General features: G+C 40.0%; 2 protein-coding genes across 7 annotated transcripts in view; one reads left to right on the forward strand and one right to left on the reverse strand.

Moving 5' to 3' along the window:
* The window catches only part of AKAP7 (A-kinase anchoring protein 7), a 111934-nt gene that overhangs the window by 42243 nt on the left and 46961 nt on the right, over positions 1-22730 (forward strand). For all 6 annotated transcript variants that reach the window (XR_009818225.1, XM_061990691.1, XM_061990694.1 and 3 more), the window contains one exon: positions 10667-10779. Coding sequence is in view for 5 of the 6 variants with exons in the window: in XM_061990691.1 (XP_061846675.1) it covers positions 10667-10779 (113 nt within the window). In the remaining variant the exon portion in view is untranslated. The remainder of the gene's footprint in view (positions 1-10666; positions 10780-22730) is intronic.
* Positions 15271-18777, reverse strand: MSH5 (mutS homolog 5). Its single transcript, XM_061990698.1, has 2 exons — positions 18592-18777; positions 15271-17704 (listed from the first exon to the last, which is right to left on the reverse strand). Exons 1-2 carry the CDS (start codon positions 18660-18662, stop codon positions 15271-15273), a joined length of 2505 nt encoding a protein of 834 aa, XP_061846682.1. The 5' UTR covers positions 18663-18777.

Raw genomic sequence — 22730 nt, forward strand, 5'->3', positions numbered from 1 at the left:
AAAGGTTGAATAGAAGCTTAACAAATTGCTTATGCTGATATTGGGCAATGCTTTATTATTTTGAGCAGTGTTCAATAGAGAAATATTTGTAATATTCAGCATGGTAGAAATTGAACAATTTTTACAGTTTCAGAGAGGCTTCACTTGTCAAATAATGCCATATTTATTTCAAAAATTCAATCTACTGAGAATTTCCTCAGTCCTTTGGATAATATGCTTCCTCATCCTTGTCTCTGAGTTTGTCTTTCTTTTAAAGATGACAGAATATTTTATGTATGCTGTTTTATAAACAGGGAAATAACTCATATACTGTATTCCCATTCAGTACACCTTGTGAAAGGAGATGAGTAGTTTCTGTTACTGTCAGTAACTTGATTTTGAGGAGTTTATAATTCAGAACTACAAAATAATTCAAGTCACTAGACATGGAGAGACAAGTATCTTTCAACTATGGGAAATAAAGGTGTTTGTTATGAGTGATTTTCTGCGCATTTTAGACTAGTGAACCTGATTGTGATCAGAATTAGGCAAGTAAAGACGAGATCAGACTTCGATCTTTCTTTTTCAGTTTTGCAGTCCTTCCTAGTAGACAAACTCAGAGCACAGTCAAATTTAGCAAACAAGCAAACCTATGTTTTCCCTGTAAAGCGTAACTACCTATACTCACTGGTGAGCATTCTTTGCTTATATTAGAACTACAGCTGCATATTACTGTTTTCACCTAACACTGCTGTTTAGTAAAAATGTTTCTTATTTCACTACTTACTTTTGCCAACCCAGTGGACCATTCTTGGCCTAAGGCCTGTAGTTCAGTCTCTAGACTTGTACAGTGATGTTTATTTCTTCTAGATTTAGTTCTGAAACGGGATAGGGAGTTGAACATTACCAGAAGAAAACAGTGAAGTGACTGAAAAGTCATTTGAGTAAAATGATTGAGAGTTGGGCAGAGAGGAATCTCATGAAGTTCAACACGAGCAACTGCAGAGTCCAGCACCTGGGGAGGAACAACCCCATGCACCAGTACAGGATGGGGATTCACCTGCTGGAGAGCAGCTCTGCAGAGAGAGACCTGGGAGTGCTGATTGATAATAAACTAAACATGAGCCAGCAATGTGCCCTTGTGGCCAAGAAGACCAATGGTATCCTGGGATGCGTCTAGAAGAGTGTGGCCAGCAAGTTGAGGGAGATTCTTCTCCACCTCTACTCTGCCCTGGTGAGGCCTCATCTGTAGTCCTGTGCCCAGTTCTGGTCTCCTCAGCTCAAGAGGGACAGAGGACTGCTGAAGAGAGTTCAGCGCAGGGCCACCAAGATGATCAGGGGACTGGAACATCTTTTCGTACGTTGAAATGCTGTGGGAACTGGGGCTGTTCAGCCTGGAGGAGACTAAGGGGGGACCTCGTTAACACAAGTATTTGAAAGGTGAATGTCAAGAAGATGGGGCAACACTTTTTTCTGTAGTGTCTAGTGATAGGATGAGGGGTAATGGACAAAAGCTGGAACATAAGAAGTTCCCCTTAAGTAAAAACTTCCTTACTGTGAGGGAGGTCTGGCACAGGCTGCCCCAGGAGGTTGAGGAGTCTCCTTTTCTGGAGGTTTTCAATACCTGCCTGCACATGGTCATGTGAACCTGCTTCTGCAGGGGAGTTGGACTATAGATGATCTTTATAGTACTCCTTCAACTCTTGACCATTCTGTGGTTCTCCGAAAATGCTTAATGGGTATGACTTCAGGATATACTATTTTAACATTTTGCAGAGACTGTCATAACCGTAACTTCTGAATTTCTGCTGATTTCAGAATGCCTTTTAATTCATGAAAGCAAATTCAATTTTTGTATTGATACTTGTGTCAAAAAAAAAAAATAGATCTTTTATTAAGTAACTCTGATTGTACAAATGTGTTTCAAAAGTTAGCTTAGTTACATATTAAATTAGTGGAAAGGCCAGATATGTGTAGGAAGAAAATGAATTCACTGACTAGTTTCTATGAATGTCTTAATTAGGTGAAATTTCAATGAATTTAATATAAGTAACCCAATAAAAATAGAAACTTTCTTACTACACAGATGTCCTTCAGGGCAGTGCACTTTGGAATATTAAATAATATTGAACAAAAGAATCCATGCTAACTCTTTAGAACTGATGAGGTAGACAAGACAGTTGTTTCAGAGGGAGGATTCTCCCCTTTCCCCCAAGTAACATGTATAATTCCCCTAATGTCAGAGTACACTTAAAGAGTTAACTGCAGTATGGGTTACTTTGCATGCAGTTTTTACAAAAGGTTAGCAGATGAACCTGTAAGGGCCAAACCTCCTACTGAAGGTCTGGCATTTTGGAGGAGAGACCTCATAGTACTTTCTGGGATGTACAAATACAATGTAAATAATCATAGTTGCAGAAATGTGTAATTGAGTTTATTTTCTGTCATACATTTCATATATTAATCCAAAACAGGCTCTATGTAGATAGTAATTTGAATATATAGTTGTAGGGAAACAGCTGTTAGATAAAATACTGGAAATTCTTTCCTACTGGGCTGCTATTTCCAGGATCTGTGTGAAGATTGTTGGCAGCTCTTCATATATACTGCTGTGAAGATATATATGATTGACAGAAATTAATTGTCACAAGTTTATTCTGGCTCCTAGTACAGCTTGCCCGCAATGTAACTTGTGTCCCTATAAAATTAGTGTTTTTAAGTGAAGCTGGCAGAAAGAAAATAAATATATTATATTGCCTGCAGGTTGTTAATCATTCTGGTTTTGTCCATGGAACAGTAAAGAATGATCACTTCTGTAGCTGGTTTGATTGTTTGCGAGACCTAAGTTTAGTTTATTATGGAGTTATTGTTTTGTCACTTGAAGATTATGTTTTGTTTCTGCTGTGCTCTAATGCAAATTGTGACTTGATGTGTTCTATGTTCTTACATGAATATTGAAAGTGTAATACTGATAATACAAGGAATAAAAAATGCATTAAGTTAAATTAGCTGCTTCGAAGAGCCCAGTTAGCTCCGTAAATTATATGGAAATTTGTTTGATTCCAGCACTGTCTGAATGTGGTACAGTACTGTCTGCTAATACCAATGTGAATTGAAATTTGCCAGAGGCAAAAAGTTCAAGAATCGTAGAGCTAATACGGATCTTCTGTTTTGTTGTGATTTTCTAGTTATTTCCCAACAATCCCGTAAGAGATATTATCATCATATAATTATCTACCACAAATAGTGCTAGACTGTTATGACAGAAGGTTTAAGAGTTTTTTTAACCACTTTTTTTTCCCAAGTCTTTTTAGAAATCCTGAGCTGAAAGTGATGTATACCCTTACTGTGATTTAAAAAAAAAATAAAAAAATTCTTGTGTTTTGCTACTCTGTGGAATATTTGAAGTACTAAATGGAAAAGGTCATGAATTGTTAGACTTCAGTTTCCGTTTTGATAAAAATATTCTAAATGCTATTTGAAGCTTATAAAAGTGAATAAATGAATCCTGGTTTTTACCCCCAGGTTTTGCAGATTTTGGTATTATGGATGAATTATGCATATTGTGGTCTGACCACGAGGGGGAGCTTGTATTTCACGAAGGAAAAAAATTACTCTTCACACAGATAACTATTTCATTTGCTTTTTCTCTTTTATTTCTAAGGAATTTTGAATTCTTGGTTTAAATATTTCAGTACAGTTAGGATTGCAGTAGACAAACATATATGTAACTAGCCAATTCCTTTAACTTTGGTTTTATAAAGTGACATTTAGACTAATCTCACTAAATTGATTTTTCTAACAGTCCATACTAGAGAGGGAAAATGGAAAGCAACTAATACTACCCATCTTCTTCTCTAAGTACATGACAGCTTTACTCAAGCATAAACTGACAATGCTACCATACCAAAATACTCCAGCCCTTTTGGTGTGATGGGGATTTGTGTAACCACACGGTGAATTCAACTGTGGTAAAATTAAATATTTTACCTCTTTCAGCTAATTTTTCATCTAGTTAGTTTGCCAATGTGTTTTACACTGTTTGCTACATGATTGTCGGCACAAAAGACAGCAGTGGCAGGCATGGGGCTGGGAGGAAGAGTGTATTTTGGCAAGAATGGTGCTGTATGAACATCTTTAAAGGTTGTGAAGCCATCCATTTAACATCTATTTTAGGATGAGTTATGTTGCCCTGACTTCAGAGAGCTAGGGAAATAGTTTAATTCAGTTAATTTAGTTCATTTTAGTTCCAGATGGCTGAAGCTAAGGTAAATTAGTTTTGCCTCTTAAATCCTTTAACATGATGGAAAAATTGAAGTCTCAAAAAATGATGGAATTTCCTTTAAAAAACATGATCTGTGCAAAGTAAATGAAAGGCTGCTCGTCTAAATCCAAGGCAGTTGCATTGAAAACGTACTACTGTGACATGTTATATTTTCTTCTAGTCCATGTGCCACTAGCTACAGTTCCTACTACTATGTGTAGCAGAACTTTACTGAGCTGTGTAGAAACTTGACTCAACCACAGCAAGAAGAGGAACATACTCTGAAGTTGAAAATGGCAATGTTTTCTCTCTCAGTAATTTCATTACCTGTGTCAGCACATATATATATGCTGTATTTTGTGATGAATATAACCAGCAGAAAAAAACATGAAAACATGTACCTTTTAGTATTTTCATGAAGGATGGATTCCAATAGACATGAGCATTGCTCATGCTTTTTGGTATTATGAAGTTTTCTGCTTGCAACCTTTTCTAATTGAGCTTTGCACTACGTGACAGTTTTGGTGTAGGCCCCTTGACTAGGCAGTTGGTGACAACAGGGGCAAATATTTTAGTGAAAAGGAACAGTGAGTATTATGGTCTAATCTAACACCAGTTAGCTTTATCAGTTTATGCTTCCAACAGTTAATAATTATTAAATACAATTTGCTCTGGAGCTCAATATTTTATTTGTTGTACAATTATATTAAATGCTGTGCTTTTGATAAATCTCTTATCTCACTGTTTTTGTGTGTCATGTGAGAAGTAGAAGAGGCTAAAGTAGTAGATACACAAAAGCAATAGGCTAGGAGAGGGCCGTGTTGGAGCACCTTTCCTGCCTTTTGACTCTTACTACACTTCACAAAGGGTCTTAAATTTTGATCAGCTGTTTGGACGGAGTCAGAAAGTGTTAAGAAAAATGTGATTTGGCTATATAATAGCATTTTCAGCAAGTATGGAGAGGGCAGGTACAAGAGGAAGAAAAAGGGTTTAATAAAAGGAAGGTCAGGGTGGGAGAAATAAGATGATCTGTAAGGCAAAATCTTACGGGAAGATTTAGGTATTCACAGACTAGGTAGTCTCTAATTTGGTGTTGGGACTGTAAGCAAGTTCTGAATTGTTGCAATTAATATATTCAATTAGTAGGGAGACTGAAACATCTTCAGTGTGTCATAATATTTTATCTTTGCACCTAGGTATTTATTATGGTTTATATTTCACATACACAACTAAAGTGAGAATAAATAAAACAAACTTAACAGTGCGCATGCTCGGCACTGAATCTGCCATTAAATTTCTCCTTGATTGTTTATTATGTTTTTGTTAACATCCCTCTGTACAGAACACCTGTGGTTATCTGGGCACTGAGCACCACTGTAATAAAACTGGGTGAGCTTTTTCACTGTCTTTATTCCTCTAAAAGACCCATTAGTGATCTCCACATTAGTTTCTTAATGCTAAAAATGTAAAGTATGTTTCTCTGAAACCATGGATACCAAATGTTTATAGATTTTTATTTACATTCTTATTAATATTGTGCTGCCAAACACCGAAGAATCAGAGAGTCATAGAATAGTTGGGATTGGAAGGGACCTCTAGAGGGACATCTAGTCCAGCCCCACTGCTTAGAGCAGGTTCACCTTTGTCAGGTCGCACAGGAACATGTCCACATGGGTTTTGAAAACTTCCAGAGAAGACTCCACAACCTCCTTGGGCAGCCTGTGCCAGGACTCCCTCATCCTCACAGTAAAGAAGTTTATCCTCATTTTCAAGTGGAACTTCTTGTGCTCCAGCTTGTGCCTGCTACCCCTTGTCCTGTCATTGGGTACTACAGAAGACTCACCCCATCCTCTTGACACCCACCCTTTAGGTATTTACAAGCATCAATCAAGTCCCCTCCCAGGTCTTGGAGCCTTTCCTAGTAAGAGATATCTTCCAGTCTCCTAATCGTCTTGGTAGCTCTGTATAGGTACAAGAAGATTGTCCACAGTTAGACACTCCCTTCAGATCAGCCTTCTGACTCTTGAAATGCAGTTAAGGTGCATTTGTTACTGTGCTAGTTGGCCTGACATATTTCCCAATTGGATGGGATGGCACGGCCATTGCCATTTTCCACCCCATGCTCCAAGTCTTTCAGTTTAAAGCCCACTTCACTGAGTTGGGTGGCCTATTCTCAAGGATTGCCTTGCTTCTCCTTATAGAGAGATATATTCCATCCCACCCTAGCAGGTTGCAGTCATCAAAGAGGGTCTCTTTGTCGTAAAAGCCAAAATCCTTGGGGCAGCATTAGCCATATAGCCAGGAGTTGACTTGCATTATTCATCTATTTCTTGGTGATGTTTCATTCTCACTGATTAAATGGATGAGAAGATAATTTGAGCCCCAATATTTTTTACTTATACCCCCAGGGCTTTATAGCCTTCCTTGGTTCTGCCCTGATTCTGGGTTGTTGCGTCGTGCATGGAAGAGCAGGAGCAGATAGTAGTTGTTGTTTTTGATGAGTTGTGGTAACATCTCAAATTTAGGCTCCCAGGAGGCAGCACACCTATTGTGACTCCTTGTCAGGTCAGAAATTGACCCCTTGGTGCCCTTTAACAGAAAGTCACCAACGATGAGCACCCATCATTTCTTTTTGCAGTGTCCACTGGCTGTTGATGAAGTTGTTGTTGAAACTTCCCCATGTAGACCTTGCTCATGATTGTCTTTGAGTGTTAGTGCTTCATACTTGGTTTTGGTAGGGGTGCTGGAAAATGGAGTATGAAATGGAGCTCTGCTTTTTTGGGTCACCAGGGTCCAAGGTGTCTCATTGTCGGTGATGTCTGCCACAGGTGCGTGGTTTTGAAAACACCTGTCAGTCTCCATCAGCTTTGTAAACACCAAACTTCTGCTAACAGCCAACAGAGCACTGTTAAAAAACAAGTGAGAAAAATTTTAGCATGGCTTAACATGATAGTTATAATTGTAAGTAAGTTAAATTGTAAGTGCTTAGCTTTTCTTCAGTTATATGTGTAAAGTAAAAAGAAATTCACTAGAAAGGCGGGATACAGTTTCTAAATTCTAAACCCTTTAATTGAGGGAACATGGTTTAGAGAGAAATTAATAGACTGGAAGAAAATGTACATACATAGCAGTTTTTCATATCTAATGAAATCTTGGAAAAGAATATGACCATTTCTGTTATGGAATATGGCTCAATGTGTATTTTTCTATGAATCATTCCATCTTGATCTAGCTGTTGACTTGTTGAGCCTTTCCAGTATATAGTGGTCCTGAATAAGTTTCATATATCACATTTCAAGTTTAATTTTAGGGAGGCAGTTGTCTTAATGGATTCAGCCACATCCAATGTAAGAGAGGCAGATAAGGTTCAGTAATTGTGATATTTAAAAAATAAAGTCCAAAATGGTATCGCAGAGTACTTCACATTGCATTAAAACTCAGTCTGAAAGCTGTCCAGAAATTTATTTCAGGAAGTCATTGAGCTTGTAAAAATATCCTTAACTTTGCTGGGGTATAAATTGAAGCTGCAAACTTTGGTCAGCCTGAGACTAATAAAGGAAAACAGATCATTTCATTTTTCAGCCTTGGTGGTGCTGTTGATGTCTGGGGAAAAGATGGCAGATCTTCATTTGTTAAGACCCATGGACATTGTCTGGCTATGATTCTTTTCACTGGCCTCCAATTTCTTTCAATTCAGGCAGTCTTCGTAAACTTGAACTTTTGTGTTTTTCTTAGTCTTCAAATCCACTTTCATGCTGTCCCATAAGCCTGGGATTTTATCTTGTCCACAGCATCTGTGCTTCTTTCCCCGGTTCTTTTAAAACCCTTGTGGCCACTGCTTCAAAGAGCTGCATGGATATTAATAGCATTACGTTATCTTTTAACCTCTCTGTGCTCACAGGGAATCATTTATCTTTGTTTCCTTTTTGTCTTCTCCATCTACTCAGATTTCTTTCTGTTTTCATTATCTTTGAAGAAGGAAACATTGTGCTAATTATGTTCATAAGTCACCTTAACCAGTCAAATGTCACATTTCCCCTCAGTGTCAAATACTGCAAAACAAGGGTTACCTGTAGTACTAGCAAGCATGGCCAGTCTCTTGAGCCTGTGACGGTTAGTAAGTCTGTGCCATGACAAAGGTGAGTGAGAAGTCTGAGTGCCATGAGAACATGTCTGTTGCTGAAATTAGGCATTCTTTTATCTGACTCAGTTTTTTGTTAGCTTTTTTAAAAATTAGAATTGCCAGGTATGAAAATAAAGAGATTAATCTAGAAAGATGAAGCAGATACTGAACAAAGCTATCTAGCACAAACTGAAGACGTAACAGGCCACGTGGTTGCTGTTCAGCAGCAAAACGTGTAGGTGCCCCACTGTCCCTCTGTAACACATATTTATGGTGCCATACAATCAGTCTGCCCTGCTGAAAACACTGGGTAAAAATATTGTGATTAGATGCATGTTGGCAAACCACTGCTCTGACGCTAAGCTGTTACTGGAGTTAAGGGGACACCCTGAGACGTGCTATCTTCACCAGCACAGATCTTCATTGCAGAGTGGGAGATAAAAAACTGCTTGGCATAAGATGTGATGGCAGAAAGGATTTGAGCTTTTAGGGGAGAAAAAAAGATTACAACCCACAAGAGCGTCAGAATATCATAGGGTAGCGTAAATGTGATTTTGGTAAGACTTTTCCTTTGCTGGAAGTCAGAGAGTCCTCAAACGTGATGTAATTCAGAGAACCAAACACAGGAACCAGAAAATGGCATTATTACAGGTAATTTCAGTTTTAAATAAATGTAACATTTTATTAGCTTACTAACAGCAGAAATAAGCAGGCTGTTGGAAGCATGGAAATACATTCACACTGTAACAAAATGACTTAATTTGAACTTCCATATCTCAGTTTGAAGAAGCAGGCAACATTTATTTGTAGTCTTCTGATGTGTTAATCTGTTGTTCAGCAGTGTTTGTGTGCACAGCTGCACAATACCTTTAGTGAGGATTCAGGGTTAAGTGCAGAAATGTTTCCTGCAGATAAAATTTAAAATAGTACAAGTAGGTAAGCTGTACTTCATTCCCCTTGGAAAAGACCTCTAAGTTCTTCTGTAACTCTTCTATTGTCAAGTAATGCATAAAGTTGTAAAATCTCTTAAGTGTGATTTCAAAGTTTCTCAGTTACTGTAGTAAACAAAAACATGGTAAGAGTAAGGACTTTGGAATTACATGTTAACAGGAATCTGAATTGGCAGACTTACTCTAGACAGCTTTATACATCTGTGTTCCTCTTCCCTATTTTTTTTCAACCATATTGTTCACTTCCCAGTGTAATGCATTTTTCGTCCAGGTAGCAGAATAAAGCACTAGGTCTTTCTGTTCTAGTTAAACTGTCAACCCAAAAAATAGTACACTTAAATACTTTGTTATAGTAAGGGCTGATTAAATTAAATGTGATAGGATTGATTCCCCCTACCTCCCTATTGGTTTTAGTTCAAGGATAGAATGAGTCAGCTAGACCTACAGCTAGTGAAAAACTGTAAGTTGTATCTGCAAAGGAAAAAAAGTTATTGCAGGTTTTTTTTCAGTAATGGGAATATATTCTAATTACTGGTATTATTTTTGCTACAAGTTTTATCAATTTTATCTAAATAGTTTTTTCTCAATTATAACATAGATTTTTCATGTAAAGTGTTTCAACTAAAAGAAATACGGAACATAGTTCAAAAATGATACTGACATTTATTTCCAATAAATGCAAAGATTACATTGGGCGGATGAATTGGGAAGTAGTTAACTACGTCAGTGTAATAGAGTTGCTTGAGCCTGAACTGTAGACAGATAAAAGTGTATATTAAAGGTAGGAAATAGCTTGGAAGACAACAGTGAAGTTTCAAGAGACAAACAAAAGTCATCAGCGTACCTGGTATGTTCTCAAATTATGTCATGTAAATCTAGTGCCACTGCTTAGAACTTTGAATTTCAGATTTCCTTTGGTCTGAATGGGAGATTACAGAAATACAGATAATGGAACTCACCACTGAATACTGTTTTTGAAGAGAGACGATTCTGTTACATACTCAAGAGTTTTACTGGTGTTTCCAAAACTTCCAGTGAGAGTAACCCCTCAACAGTTCTAATGTCAAGTTCCAGTTTTGGTAGCATAAGCAGACAGCGTGGACAGCTTTCTAATTGCCTTTATTTTAGTAAAACCAAATTTGTGACCCATCTTAATGGCAAATATAAGACTATTTTCACAGGAGACAATATGTACCTTTGAAGTTGACTAGAAATCTCTACCTTTTAGTAGTCATCATCTTGTTTCTTCCACTTGGAGTGGCTGTGACTCATATTACAATTGAAACCACACTTGAAAGCATTCTATCATGTAGTATTCTTGTACCTCTACATTTTTCTCCCCTGCCTTAGAGACTATGAAGAAGATATTTCAAGGGAAAGGCATCTTGACAGAAGAAGGAAGAGCTTTTAAACCACATCTGACCTTCATGAAGTTGTCAAAATCAACACAGCTGCGTAAGCAGGTGAGCTCACATTTTGCATAGCTCTATCTAGAAAGTTTAATTTGGAGATTAACAAAGGAGTTGCATATGCTATAGCATCATACTTTTGTAACCAGCTGAAGAGGTAAGACTTTAACATAATGATTTTCCAAGGAAAAAAAATAGTACATCTACAACATAAACAGTAGTCCTGTTTAAGTTACTACTCTTGATATCCTCAGTACGGTAATACTGTGGTCTATTTTGTGAAATTAAGCAAGACCAAAGAATAAAAGTACTTCAGAATTACAGAATTATTGTTAGGGTGTAGATTATATGCATGCAGTCTGTTTGGATAGTTTTGTTTTGTTACTGTATAGAAGAAAATAAGGAAATAAACATTGGCATTTATCTTTGTATTACTTGTAGCAGGCAGATTGTCAGCTTCCTCTGTCAAATGCGCTTTGGTGAATTTCAGAGTAGCAATGAAACAAATCTTCTGTATTCTCTCTTGCAGGCTGTTAATTCTTGCCTATTTATCACTTTTTCGACAAAACAAGTACATAAAAGTGGGGTTTAACTGTGATGATAAATATATAGAAGTAATACTAGTGTATTTAGTTTTTTAATTTCTTACTAGTTTAACAGTAATACCATGTTACTAAACATAAGGTATATCTCCATGAAGTGTTTTTGCTGATATTATATAGAAAGTTTTAAGGGTTCCTTTTAACATTCTCCAGGAAAATAATTTTCAGAAAATAAATTATTTAAAAATAAGAATTAAAGTGCATAATATAACTATTTTAAGTTGATTTTTTTTTCTTTAATAATAAGCATTAAAGAAAAATATTTTAAAATTTTGTTAGAAATAACTAAAAAATGCTGAAGGTGTACATTTTAATTAAATAGTATTGTAAAGTCAGTTGGAAGAAGGCAGTGAGATTTGAGATACATAGAGAGACTTCAAGGGCACACATACGTATCCTGAAATAGAAACAAGGACTTATTCACAGGTTGTAGGTGGTGCATTATAGCTATTTTAATTTGTAAGATCATGTAAGCTTTTGCTTGTATTAACAGTTGTTTTTTAAAACACTCATTTTTTAAAATCCACAGCTTGTGTAGAGTATCAGCTGTTCAGTAATTTAACTCTTTGGTTAAAACATCTGAGACAATCCGGGTAAGGTTTTTCCATTCTGGTTTTTAGTTGGGTTTTGGCTGGTTGTTTGATTCATTTACGTTTATCTACTTTGCATGAACTGTTAGCCAGGATGTGTGTGCTGATATTCATTGCTTCTGACAGAACCAGGTCAGTGTCATTCCAAATCATCTTCATTAGTCCTCCATAATGCTGGATAATGTGTCTGGTATTCTAAAGATGCACTGTATGGAAAGAAACTATGTATTAAAAATCTGTACATTTTTCTTTGTTGATCCACTGTCAGGCATAAGCATCAGTCTTCAGTATCATTTTTTATTTCATTGCGTCCATGCATTCAGTGAGATAGTTTCACGCATTTGCTGAAAACAATAAATAAAAACGTGAAATATAAAAGCATAACTATTTTGTAGTACATTTTAATATGTCTAAAATACAACAGTATGAAATACAAGAAAAAGGAAGTGCATGAAAATCAAGTGAGAAGGCATATAAGACACCAAATAGAACTGAAGTAGTTGAGTAGAGTTCAGAGCTGTAGGTTTGGGGTTTTTTTTAGTGTAAGTTTCCTTATTTGAAGCAATACTCTGTTAAGCCACTCTCATCATAATGACATCTAAATTCCACCAAAGTTATCTTTTTTGGGGAAAAAGAAGCATGTTTTTCAAGCCTGAATACAGCTACAGGTATTTTTGAAATGCATATGTTCTGACAAGATTTTAACTTTCCCCAAGAAATCCACTTTCCACTTCGAAAGCACAGCATTAAGCTAAAAGTGGTAAATGCAAAAAACTTGGAAACAGACATTAATAAAGGATAAAAGTGTGAGATAAAGAGCTCTCTGGGTTACTATACCCCCTTCAGCTTCTCAGGTTAAATAACTTATTTACATATTTATCAGAAGTGGGAGCAACTCATTCTTCATGCTTAGTTGAACAATTCTAAGATCAAATGTGCCACTGAAAACTTACTCAAAATAAGGAGATGCAGTGTGCCTCTAAGTCCATTTGTCAAAAGGGACAAAGAGTATAATTTCCTTGCATGTTTAGCTATTTCTACAACTGATTGATTGATAAGAATCTTTGGTTAGTATCACTGTCTTCCGTACAAAGAACCTCATGAAACAAAATGAAAGAAGCAGCTGGAGTTTTGCACTTGAAGATAACATTTCTAGTCTTGCTTCCCTTGCTAGCTGCTCCATTGCCACAGGTCAGTCACAACCCCTCTGCTTTTTCTTCATCCAGACTGATGTTTATTTCAGGGCATGTTGTGAGGCACACTAGTGAAATGCAGTATGACATTTGGAGATCCTTTGATACTTAATGCTGCCAGAACTGCAAATACTGTAAAATGGATTTCATAAGTAGATGACTGACAGTGAAATTGCTCTTACGGCATCTACTTAATTATTAATGAGTATATCCTTAGCCTAGACGGTGGTTGACAAGAAAAAATGCCAAAAATCTATTAATATTTAATCTACAGTATTTTCCTGTACAGTATATCTTTAGAATGCTGTATGAATAATTAGTAAAAGAGAATATATTAGTGAGAAAAATCCATACATATCTACCACACTTGGAAGTGTTGTACAAGGCCTGATTCACTATTACCACTCAATTTGAATGGTAACATCATCAAGATGCTAGATATTATTTTGCAGACAGTATTATTATGATTGCACTGGAAACAGCAGTAACTGCATAATTCTGTAATTTATTCTTCTGGTTTTTAATGTGAATTAAGTTAAACTTTTGCCACTATCCTAGTTTCACATCAAGATAACATAAGATACTTATTTCATAACAATAATTCCTTCATCGTAAAGGGGGAAATTCCACACTGAATCAAACCCAAAGCAGCGTCTCTAAATTCAGATCTTTTTGATCTGTGCTTACATTTATCTGTCTTCAGCTAGATATATAGGATAAGTTGTTTAATACTGATACTTATGAAGGTAATTACTTTTTTCTCATGTAAATTTTCTCTCGATTTATGTGAAATTAATATTTCTGGCTTCTTAAAATACAGCTGAAGAGAGATGCAGTGTACCTGCTGATGTCTTTTGTTAGCCACGTTGTAAGCAGTTACAACAGGTTTTGGCAGTCAGATAATAAGCTACCTATTGTCTTTTTTGTCTTTAGCGAAGGAATCTCAGGCTCTTATCTAGTTGCAGGAAAAGTTGTAACTTCTGTAGCACTTAATGTATTGTGTCTCCTGCTTCATTAATTTGTTAATGAATTTTTGTTGCATATGCATACATCAGATACTGTGTTCAGTAAAGATCCTCTGCACGACAAGAGAAGTGAAAGGGAATCCACCCCTTCTGGTATTCTTCATTTAATGTTAAGTTTTACTTAATACTCAAAAATAGAATACAAAATGTTAATTTCTGTCCTACATCGCTAGTATAGTTTTCAGTTTCCTAGATGTGTAATTTTGCTTTATTTATACCTATGTGACATAGATACATAGTCGTACCATGTAGAACAAGAGGAAATGGCCTCAAGTTGCGCCAGGAAAGGTTCAGGCTGGAGATTGGGAGGAATTTCGTTACTGAAAGGGTTATCAGGCATTGGAACGGGCTACCCAGGAAGGTAGTGGAGTCACTGTCCCTAGAGATATTTAAGAGACAGTTGGATGTTGCACTTAGGGAAATGGTCTAGTGATTGATAGGGCTGGGACAAAGGCTGGACACAATGATTCTATGATTCTAAGACAGTGATTCTCAGTAAAACCAAAACACTTCTCCTATTTATCAGTCCTACACTGATTCTGACCTTCAGCATTCTTTTTATAGTAACTTCTGGGATCTCTCTTATTTTGGACAGAAATGCTGATATAAGAGCTACAGAACTCATTAAATCCTTCTATATTTCCATTTATTAGCCTCTGTCAGTGGTTTTTATTGTGATGACTGTCACTTGCTGACATGGGAGTCTGAGGCACATATTTATTTGGAATCTTTGATGCTGATCCTAAAATTGCTGAAATGAACACTTTGGCACAACACAGAGCAATAAATACTTTGCTTTCACAGTCCTATGAGACCATCAGAAATGTTTTGTGATTTTTCTACAGTATTTTTTTTAATCAGAAAATCTAACAACAGAGGCAGAAAATGCACAAAATGGGTGACCCAGCAACTGCAAGAGGTTCTTAAATTCTCTTTTCAGTCTTCCTGCTTTTGTATACTACACCATATTGCAGAGAGATATAACTACAGTACTTGTTTTAAACAAGAAGAAAGGACATAACTATAGACAGTTTCCTACAAGATAAATGGAGTATGAGGTGTTAGTCACAGTGATTGTTCTTTAAACTACCAAACTCCTACTGAACACGGTAGAAATGATGGTAACGTACCCCTTTTACAGGACTGAAGCTGCAAAAGGCAGCACCTCTTTACGCATGAAGTCTTCTAAGTCCACATTGGGATCATCAAGGTCTAGGTGAAGGAACTTTTCCACAACAGACCTGCATTTTTCCATCCGATCGCCTTTTGAAGGATGATCAATACGTTTGATAGCTTTCCCATTGCGAATTAGTTCCGCCACTTCCACTCCTCTTTCAATAATTTTGGCTGGCATTCCTGCTAATGCAGCAATGTTTGCAGCATGACTAACAGTGGACTTGCCCTGTTTGATCTGATAGAAAAATATCAATTCATCTCCCTCTTGGTGAGTCTCCATGGTCAGATACTCCAGAAGAGGTGTGTCAGGCAGGAGTTCTAGCTGCATTAAACTGTGAAAATTAGTGGAGACAAAGACCTGCGGGCACTGTGTTCCTTGACTGGTCCAGTATCTCAGGACAGCAGCCAGAAGGGACAGGCCATCCATTGTGTTGGTCCCTTTACCAAATTCATCAATAAGTACCAAGGATCTTTCTGTGGCATTGTTTACTGCCTTGGCAACCTGGTTAAGGTCAATCATAAAAGTGGATAATCCTACAGAAACTGATTCCCTGCTGTGGATTCTTGTGTAAATCCCATCAATCACTCCAATTTCTGCCTCTGCTGCAGGGACATAACTGCCAATTAGAGCCATGAATACTATAAGACCTACTTGCTTTAGGTAGATGCTCTTTCCAGATGAGTTGGGCCCTGTGATAATCTTTATTCGCCTGGTAGCCTCACCACTGTTCGCAGGATTGGCCACAAAAGTCTTGGCACATAGTTCCATGAGTGGATGTCTCCCATCCTTGATGTGGAAGCCATGGCGGTGAGTAAAGTGTGGCCGGCAATAGGCGTTCTCCCGGGCCATCACTGCCAAAGCGAGTAGTACATCTAAGTGTGCAGTGTACTCAATCACACTGTTAAGCACTTCTGACTTCTCCAAGATCTTTGTCTGCAGCTGGTGCATAATAAGTGTTTCCTGGTCTCTGATCTCACAGTGCAAGTCACCCAGCAGGCTGTCTAGCTCCTTAGTCCTAGCACTTCTGTAGTGCAGTTTATCCTCTGACAAGAACATGAAGTCCAAACCTTCTATTTCGAAGTCACTCTTATCCACCATATTTGGTAGCCGTGGAATGGAGAGAAGGAACCCAATCAATGGAATGTAGATCACACAACAGGAAGGAATATGATTGTCCAAGGTCTCCAGTTCTTTTCGAGCTACTTCTGTAAGGAAGTCGGACAGTCCTGACAGCTTTCGTTTTTTCGCATCGATGGTGGGGTCCACGTTGGGTCTAACAGTGAAGCGATTCTCTGAGATGCTGCCTTCAAAGTCCACCACTTTGCTGATTAGATTAGCAATGTAGTTCAGATCATCAGTGAAGACACGTGAAATAGTCTGAAAGAGTTCAATAGTATTGGGCAGGGAACGACACGTGTCTCTAAGGCACACTGCGCTGTATGCTGTCTTGTAGAGTGCTTGCCAGTCACTGACTTTAGTGTTGGAAAGAATCATTCTTTTTAGAATAAGAGGCACATTTTTAATATTCTTGAGGCAACCTTGAAGAGTGAGGACTGTTTCATGGTTCTGAGCCAGCAGGAAGAAGTGGATAACATCCAGCCGTTTGTTCAGCTCTGTCAGGTTCCGAGTAGGTCTTGTGAGCCACAGCCTCAGCAGTTTTTCTCCCCATTTGCACCTGCAACGGTTTAAAATTCCATATAAACTGAATCCTTCTTTTAATCCACTGGACAGCTTGTACACAGAAGGATGGATATCACTTTTAAATATCTGCAGGACGCAGTAAGTATCTTGGTCCATACTCACAATATCTGACAGCACAAACCTTTTAAAGGCCAAAATAGGAACTGCAATACTGCTTTCTTCAAGCTCAACTCCAACCCTTCTCCTGTCTAGGAACTTAAGGAGTCCCCCTAGGGCTCGTATCATGAGTGGGCTCTCAAAAGGGATGACTGAGGACAAGTAGAGAATTTTCTCTCTTGCACTCATATGAGATGGGATAAATGGAAACTGCCTAGATAGGATCCGTTGCTTGCTGACTTCTAGGCCAAAATCTATGTTAGGAAACAGGACAATTTCAGGTTTTCCTCTGTTATCACCAGCAGTAGCTGTTATGTTGGTCAGGAATTTAGCAATATTCTGGTCTTGTTTTGCACTGGTCACTATGCATTGAGGATTAACTTCCTCAATAACTTTATACAGTAGCTTGAGATCTTCATTATCAGGTGTATCGGTCATGAAGTAGACTGAGCAATCTTCTGTGTCATAGTAAGTAATTGCAAGCTGCCCTGCATACCACAAAACAGACATGTGTGTCTCGGAGCACTCTTGATCCTCTTGTTCGGGCCCAAGTGCTGGTGGCACAGCACAACTTGTGACTGATGTGGCACTCATTCTGTTGGAGAAAAATACTTTTATTCACAGTTCATTCAAAAAGTCCTGAAAAATAACTGTAACTGACAACAGCAGGTTAATTAACACTCATTTTTCCAACTCTGGAGAAGCTAAGATGCTATGGAGAATTAAAGACAGCTGTTACCTGCTCAAGTGAAAAGATGTAGCCAATAACTACAGCCTCCATCTTACTTCCAAGCAAGGTGTCATTGAGCTAACTACCAGCAATGTCAGAATAGTTTTACAGTTTTAATTTCTATCTTTTCTTTTAGTATGTATATATGTAAGCCCAAATACTCATAAGTATGGTAAGGTACGTGTACAGATATGTACAAATTAATCCTCTGTAAGAGGTACAGTACACCCACATGCACTGACTGCAGATCCTTACAACAATGCAGCCACATAAACTGCTCATCATTTCACGGTCTTCCCAATAAATACCAATATTTTTGCAACACCATTACATAGTATCAATTTCTATATAAGTAATAATGTGCTGCTGCAGAGATCAGCTATACCAAGTTTCCCTTACAGATCCTCCAGCTGCTGTCAGCAACCCACTTCTAACCCTCTCTGACTTTCCCCCCCCCAACGAGCCCTCACCACAGACTCATGCCGGCTGCTGCGTCTCTTTGCGGCCCAGAGGTTTTACCTGGGCCCCCTTGCCCTCCCTCTGCCGGCGGGACCTTAGTGCTAGCCGCGCTCAGGCCTTCTCGCCGCCGGCTCCTGTCAGGAAGGTGGAGCGCTGAGGGGCCGAACCCCGCCGCCGGCCCGTCCCCGTCCCGCCGCCGGCCCATCCCGCCGCGCTGCGTTGCATTTAACCGCCGGTCACCTTCCCCAGCCGGCAGTGAGTCTCTGCTGTCATGGGGGGAATGGGTCCTCAACCTCCCTTGCAGGCTCCCGCCTGAATAGGAGCACCCCTGTCCTCGAGGCTTTAGCTGCTGACCCTGCGCCATCCCCGGGAGCGGCTTGCTGCCTCCCTCCCGGGCCCCCTCGGAGGTCCGCACTGAGGGGAGGGAGGAGAGGAGGTGGTTGGAGGAAGCCACTTGAGCAGCCCAGCCCACCAGCCGGCAAAGGACAGTCTCCCTGTGCACTGTCTGCCGGTACCCCAGCGGCACCCATGGCAGCCCCTACCCACTGCCTGCCTCTGCTCCAGTGGGACCCATGGCCGTCCCTACCCAATGCCCAACTCCTTTCTGACTGCCTCTTTCACCCGCTGAGGCCTCTACAATTTGCTTAAGTTACTTGGAGCAACTGTGAGTGCACGTTCATCTGTACCCCTTGCATATGGAGAACTGGACTTGGTGTTGGGGAAATGGGCGTTTTGGCTTTAGGTCTGCTATGTGGAGAGTGAAGCTGCTTGTGAGGGATGTTAGGCACCTTACTTTGCAGCCACGTGTTTGGACCTGTCACCACTTGAGCTTTCCTACCTCTGGTCCCACAAAGGGGCAAATGCTGCCCAGCAGCCTGCAGACAGCAGCCACAGAGGAGAGTTTTAACTGCAGACTGGGTATAGCAGGCTGCACCTTCCCTGCCTGCATACAGAGGAGGTGCAGGCAGAGGATTAACAGAGAGGACAGGGCTACCTTGGTGCCTTGCTAGTCGTGCAGGAGCTCCAGATGCAGACTATGGTGAGCTCCAGGCTCACATTACACAACCACGTTCCTCTACGGGCATCCATTTGTTACAGCACTCCCTCAAGAGGCATGTATCTTCCTGTTCCTCTTTCAGCACCAAACACTTGAAAATGGCTTCTCAAGTTCTCTGTTTCTCACCCTCCCACAATTATAGCATATCTCTATAATCAGCATCTATAGCTTTCCCATGTGGCAACAATTCCTCTCTTTAATCTCTACTGCTCCAGAACCTTTCAATTAAGAAATGAACCATGAATTTCCCATGTACCTGTGTTTCATCCTTTCACATGTCATTGCAAACAGCACTCCAGAAATTGTTCCAAGTTACTAAAAATGTCATACAGATTTTCCATGGCTGCTTTTCCAAGTATCTTTCAGTAGTGCGTCACAAGCATAACTCAATTCATGAGCATTCAATGTTCAATTTGGACCTTACCAATCTCTTCTTTTGACAAGCAGCATCCCAGCCTCTTGTAAATGGGACATTGCTTTTTTTTTGTTGGAGCTTGAAGTGATGATTTTTATCTTCTCCTCATTTCGTTCCAGGAATACTCAAAGCTTCACATTTTGACAAGTGTTCTCCTGGCTGAAAAGGTTTTTTTTGTTGTTGTTCCTGATTGATGTCTAAATGTATTTCAAAGAACTGTCAGCCAGAAAGCAAAGAATGATGATTTAATTTCAAAATAACTTTAGGATATAAGGACTAATTAGCCATGGAATATAGAATTTTAAATAATAACAGTGACATTGGAATAAATTTAAACAATTAGGAAATTGTGTACCCAACATGAAGAGCATCCACCGCTAGATGTCATCATTTCAGAGATTAAGGAAATGCAAAGACATTTCTGACCACCTCTAAATTGGACCTTAACGGGACGGAAAGTCTCTAATTAGCGAACCCATCTTACATATGAGTAACTGTGAAGGAAGCAGCACAAGAAACACGAGTGTAATGCTCATGTGAATGGATATAGTGTAAGGGTGTGAGGAAGGAGAAAATGCTGTGTCTGTTGCTTTTAGGGTATCTGGTGAAGTACCTTTTAAGTGCAGAAGGGGATAATAAGAAAAGGAGGAAGCCCTAAGCGACATGTACAGAGACACAAACCTGACCAAGGAATGATAAGGGAGGCAGTAGTAAGAGCCAAAGCTGGTCAGCCATCCAGAGTGATAAAGGTACATGGAGCGTGGGGATGTTTATTTCAGGATTGTCTAGTTGAGGACCTTGTCAAATGGAATGGTAAGGGAAAGGGAGAAGCTATAAACAAAATATAGAGAGACACAAACCTGTCAAATATAACACACAAACCCAAGAAACAAACCTCAAGAGTCACAGTAATTGATAGGCTACTGCAGGCAAGCCAGGACTTTGCAGCTGTTGGGGATGGAAAGCTGAGGGTGAAGGGTGTTGAGAGAGTTGGTGGGACTGTGCAAACAGGTGAAAGATGGGAAGGGGATGGGGAGGAACAAAGGAGGAGTGGACAGAATGGGGTGTAAAAGGGGCCAGTCCTTTGTAAAATGGGGCCGGTGGGTGCACTTGTCTGACCAAGCCAGGGTGCTGGCTGCTGGAGGCAAATGTCTTTATCTTTCCCAAACTATGTGTGCATGAGGGGTGTGGGTGTTCACTAGCAAACCTCAAGCTGGACCAGCTGGAAAGTAGGGGAGCCATGGGGTGAGTAAGGGAGCCTTGGATCTGGGCAGGTGTTGTGGTTTAGGCCCATCAGGGAACAAAGACCACGATTAGCCTCAAGTACCGAAGAGGCTGAGAATTGCTAAAGGGCAGGGAGAGCTTAATTGCCGCTTAAGGTTCAGGACAAAACTGACCAGGCCATTCGGTTTGGGGAAGAAAACAGAAAATAATTTAATGCAACATCAACTAAAACATAGCCCCAAAACCCAAAACATAACCAAAATGAAACACCACAGAGTAGTACATCAATGAAGAGTCCAACCAGCCTTTTTAAGAACACCTTCTTGCCACACCTCCCCTCTTCCCGGGCTCAGAGCCCTGATCCCGGGGTTTTTACCTCCTCCCCCCATGAACGGTTCGGGGGGGGGCAGGCAGTGGGGGTTTCAGTTAGTCTGTTCCCGATAGCTTCTGCTGTTTGTCCTTCCTCAGGACGGGTGAACTCCACACCAGTCCTCCCTGCAAGTCCGTGGAGTAACTCACACGCATGGCAGCCCTGCACGGGCTGCTCCGACGCGCGTTTATTCCAAAGGCTGCAGCTCCTCTCTGCCTCTCGTGTCTGGCTACTCTGCGACGTGCAGGCTCTCCAACACGGCCTGGGCCATGGCCGTCTCCCCACACAGTCCCTCGCCCATCCGGGCTCACTCACATGGAGCTGCTGGTAACTCTCGGTTCTGCCATGGATCTCCATAGGTTGCAGGGGCACAGCTTGCATTCTCGCCACGGCTTTCAGAGGGGTCTCTGGTCTATTGCTTCTCCTTCCTTCCTCCTTCTCTGGCTGAAGGGTCCGCGTGGTCGCCTCCATCTTGTATCACTCTTACACCTCCTGCCTCGCATTTCAAATTCCCGTCCCCTAAATAGTGATGGCAGAGGCGCCAGATTGGCCCAGCCGGGCCGGAGGTGGGTGTGAACCCAGGAGCCGGGGGAGAATCCGTAAACTCTTTACCAGGTCTTCACTGCAACCCGCTCCCCCTGTTAGTAAGCCAAAAGCTGCTCCTTGCTAAACCAGAACAGCAGGGATGCCAGGCATACAGAGGGGCTCTGATAGTGCTCAGGAGATGCACAAATATGCATGTACTTGTGAACCTGGAGACAGTCAAGTGTGCACCTGCAATAGTGACCTTCTGTCTCTGCTGGGGGCTGTCCACACTGATGTTTTCTGTGAGCCATGCATGTGGGTGCTGTCAAAGGCAGCACCTTGTCTGTGGCAGCCTGTCTAGATGGCCATGTCCTCTGAGCATCACTGGGACAAGAAAGTGGTGGAAACATCCATCAGAGTCCCTGGGTTCACAGGGCATGGGGTTGGGCCCCAGCAGCTGGGAAGAAGGAGCCTTGGCTGGAGCTGCTGGAAAGCCGCAGTCTCCTAACATCCCTTAGCATATATTAATGATTATTAAAGAGCAAACAGCATTACTGTGAGATTGATGGAGAAAATATTGAACTTCTACAGAGATCATCTATGTGATGGAATGAGGAGACCTAAACTCTTAAAATAACTACTGAAATGTTTTTTTCTGAAAACAGCCTAATGGAATCTTTATTATGCTCCACGTCATTTATGCAAAACTACTGATATTATAAATCACTCTTAAGTTTTTAGATTTACTGAGATAAACATCTAGTGCTAGTTAAAAACAACCACAATTTCCTGTTTAGAGATCTTAAAAGCCCATTGACAAACATTTAAGATTCTTCCTTGT

This window comes from Colius striatus, chromosome 2 (assembly GCF_028858725.1).
Source record: "Colius striatus isolate bColStr4 chromosome 2, bColStr4.1.hap1, whole genome shotgun sequence".
Lineage (NCBI taxonomy): Eukaryota > Metazoa > Chordata > Aves > Coliiformes > Coliidae > Colius > Colius striatus.

Excerpts from the sequence above, each read along its gene's own strand:
- MSH5 (XM_061990698.1), bottom strand. The coding sequence starts at position 18,662 with ATGGCGCAGGGTCAGCAGCTAAAGCCTCGAGGACAGGGGTGCTCCTAT. Across the intron at positions 17,705-18,591 it reads GGCGGGAGCCTGCAAGGGAG|AATGAGTGCCACATCAGTCA; the intron begins GTTGAGGACCCA and ends TTTCTCCAACAG.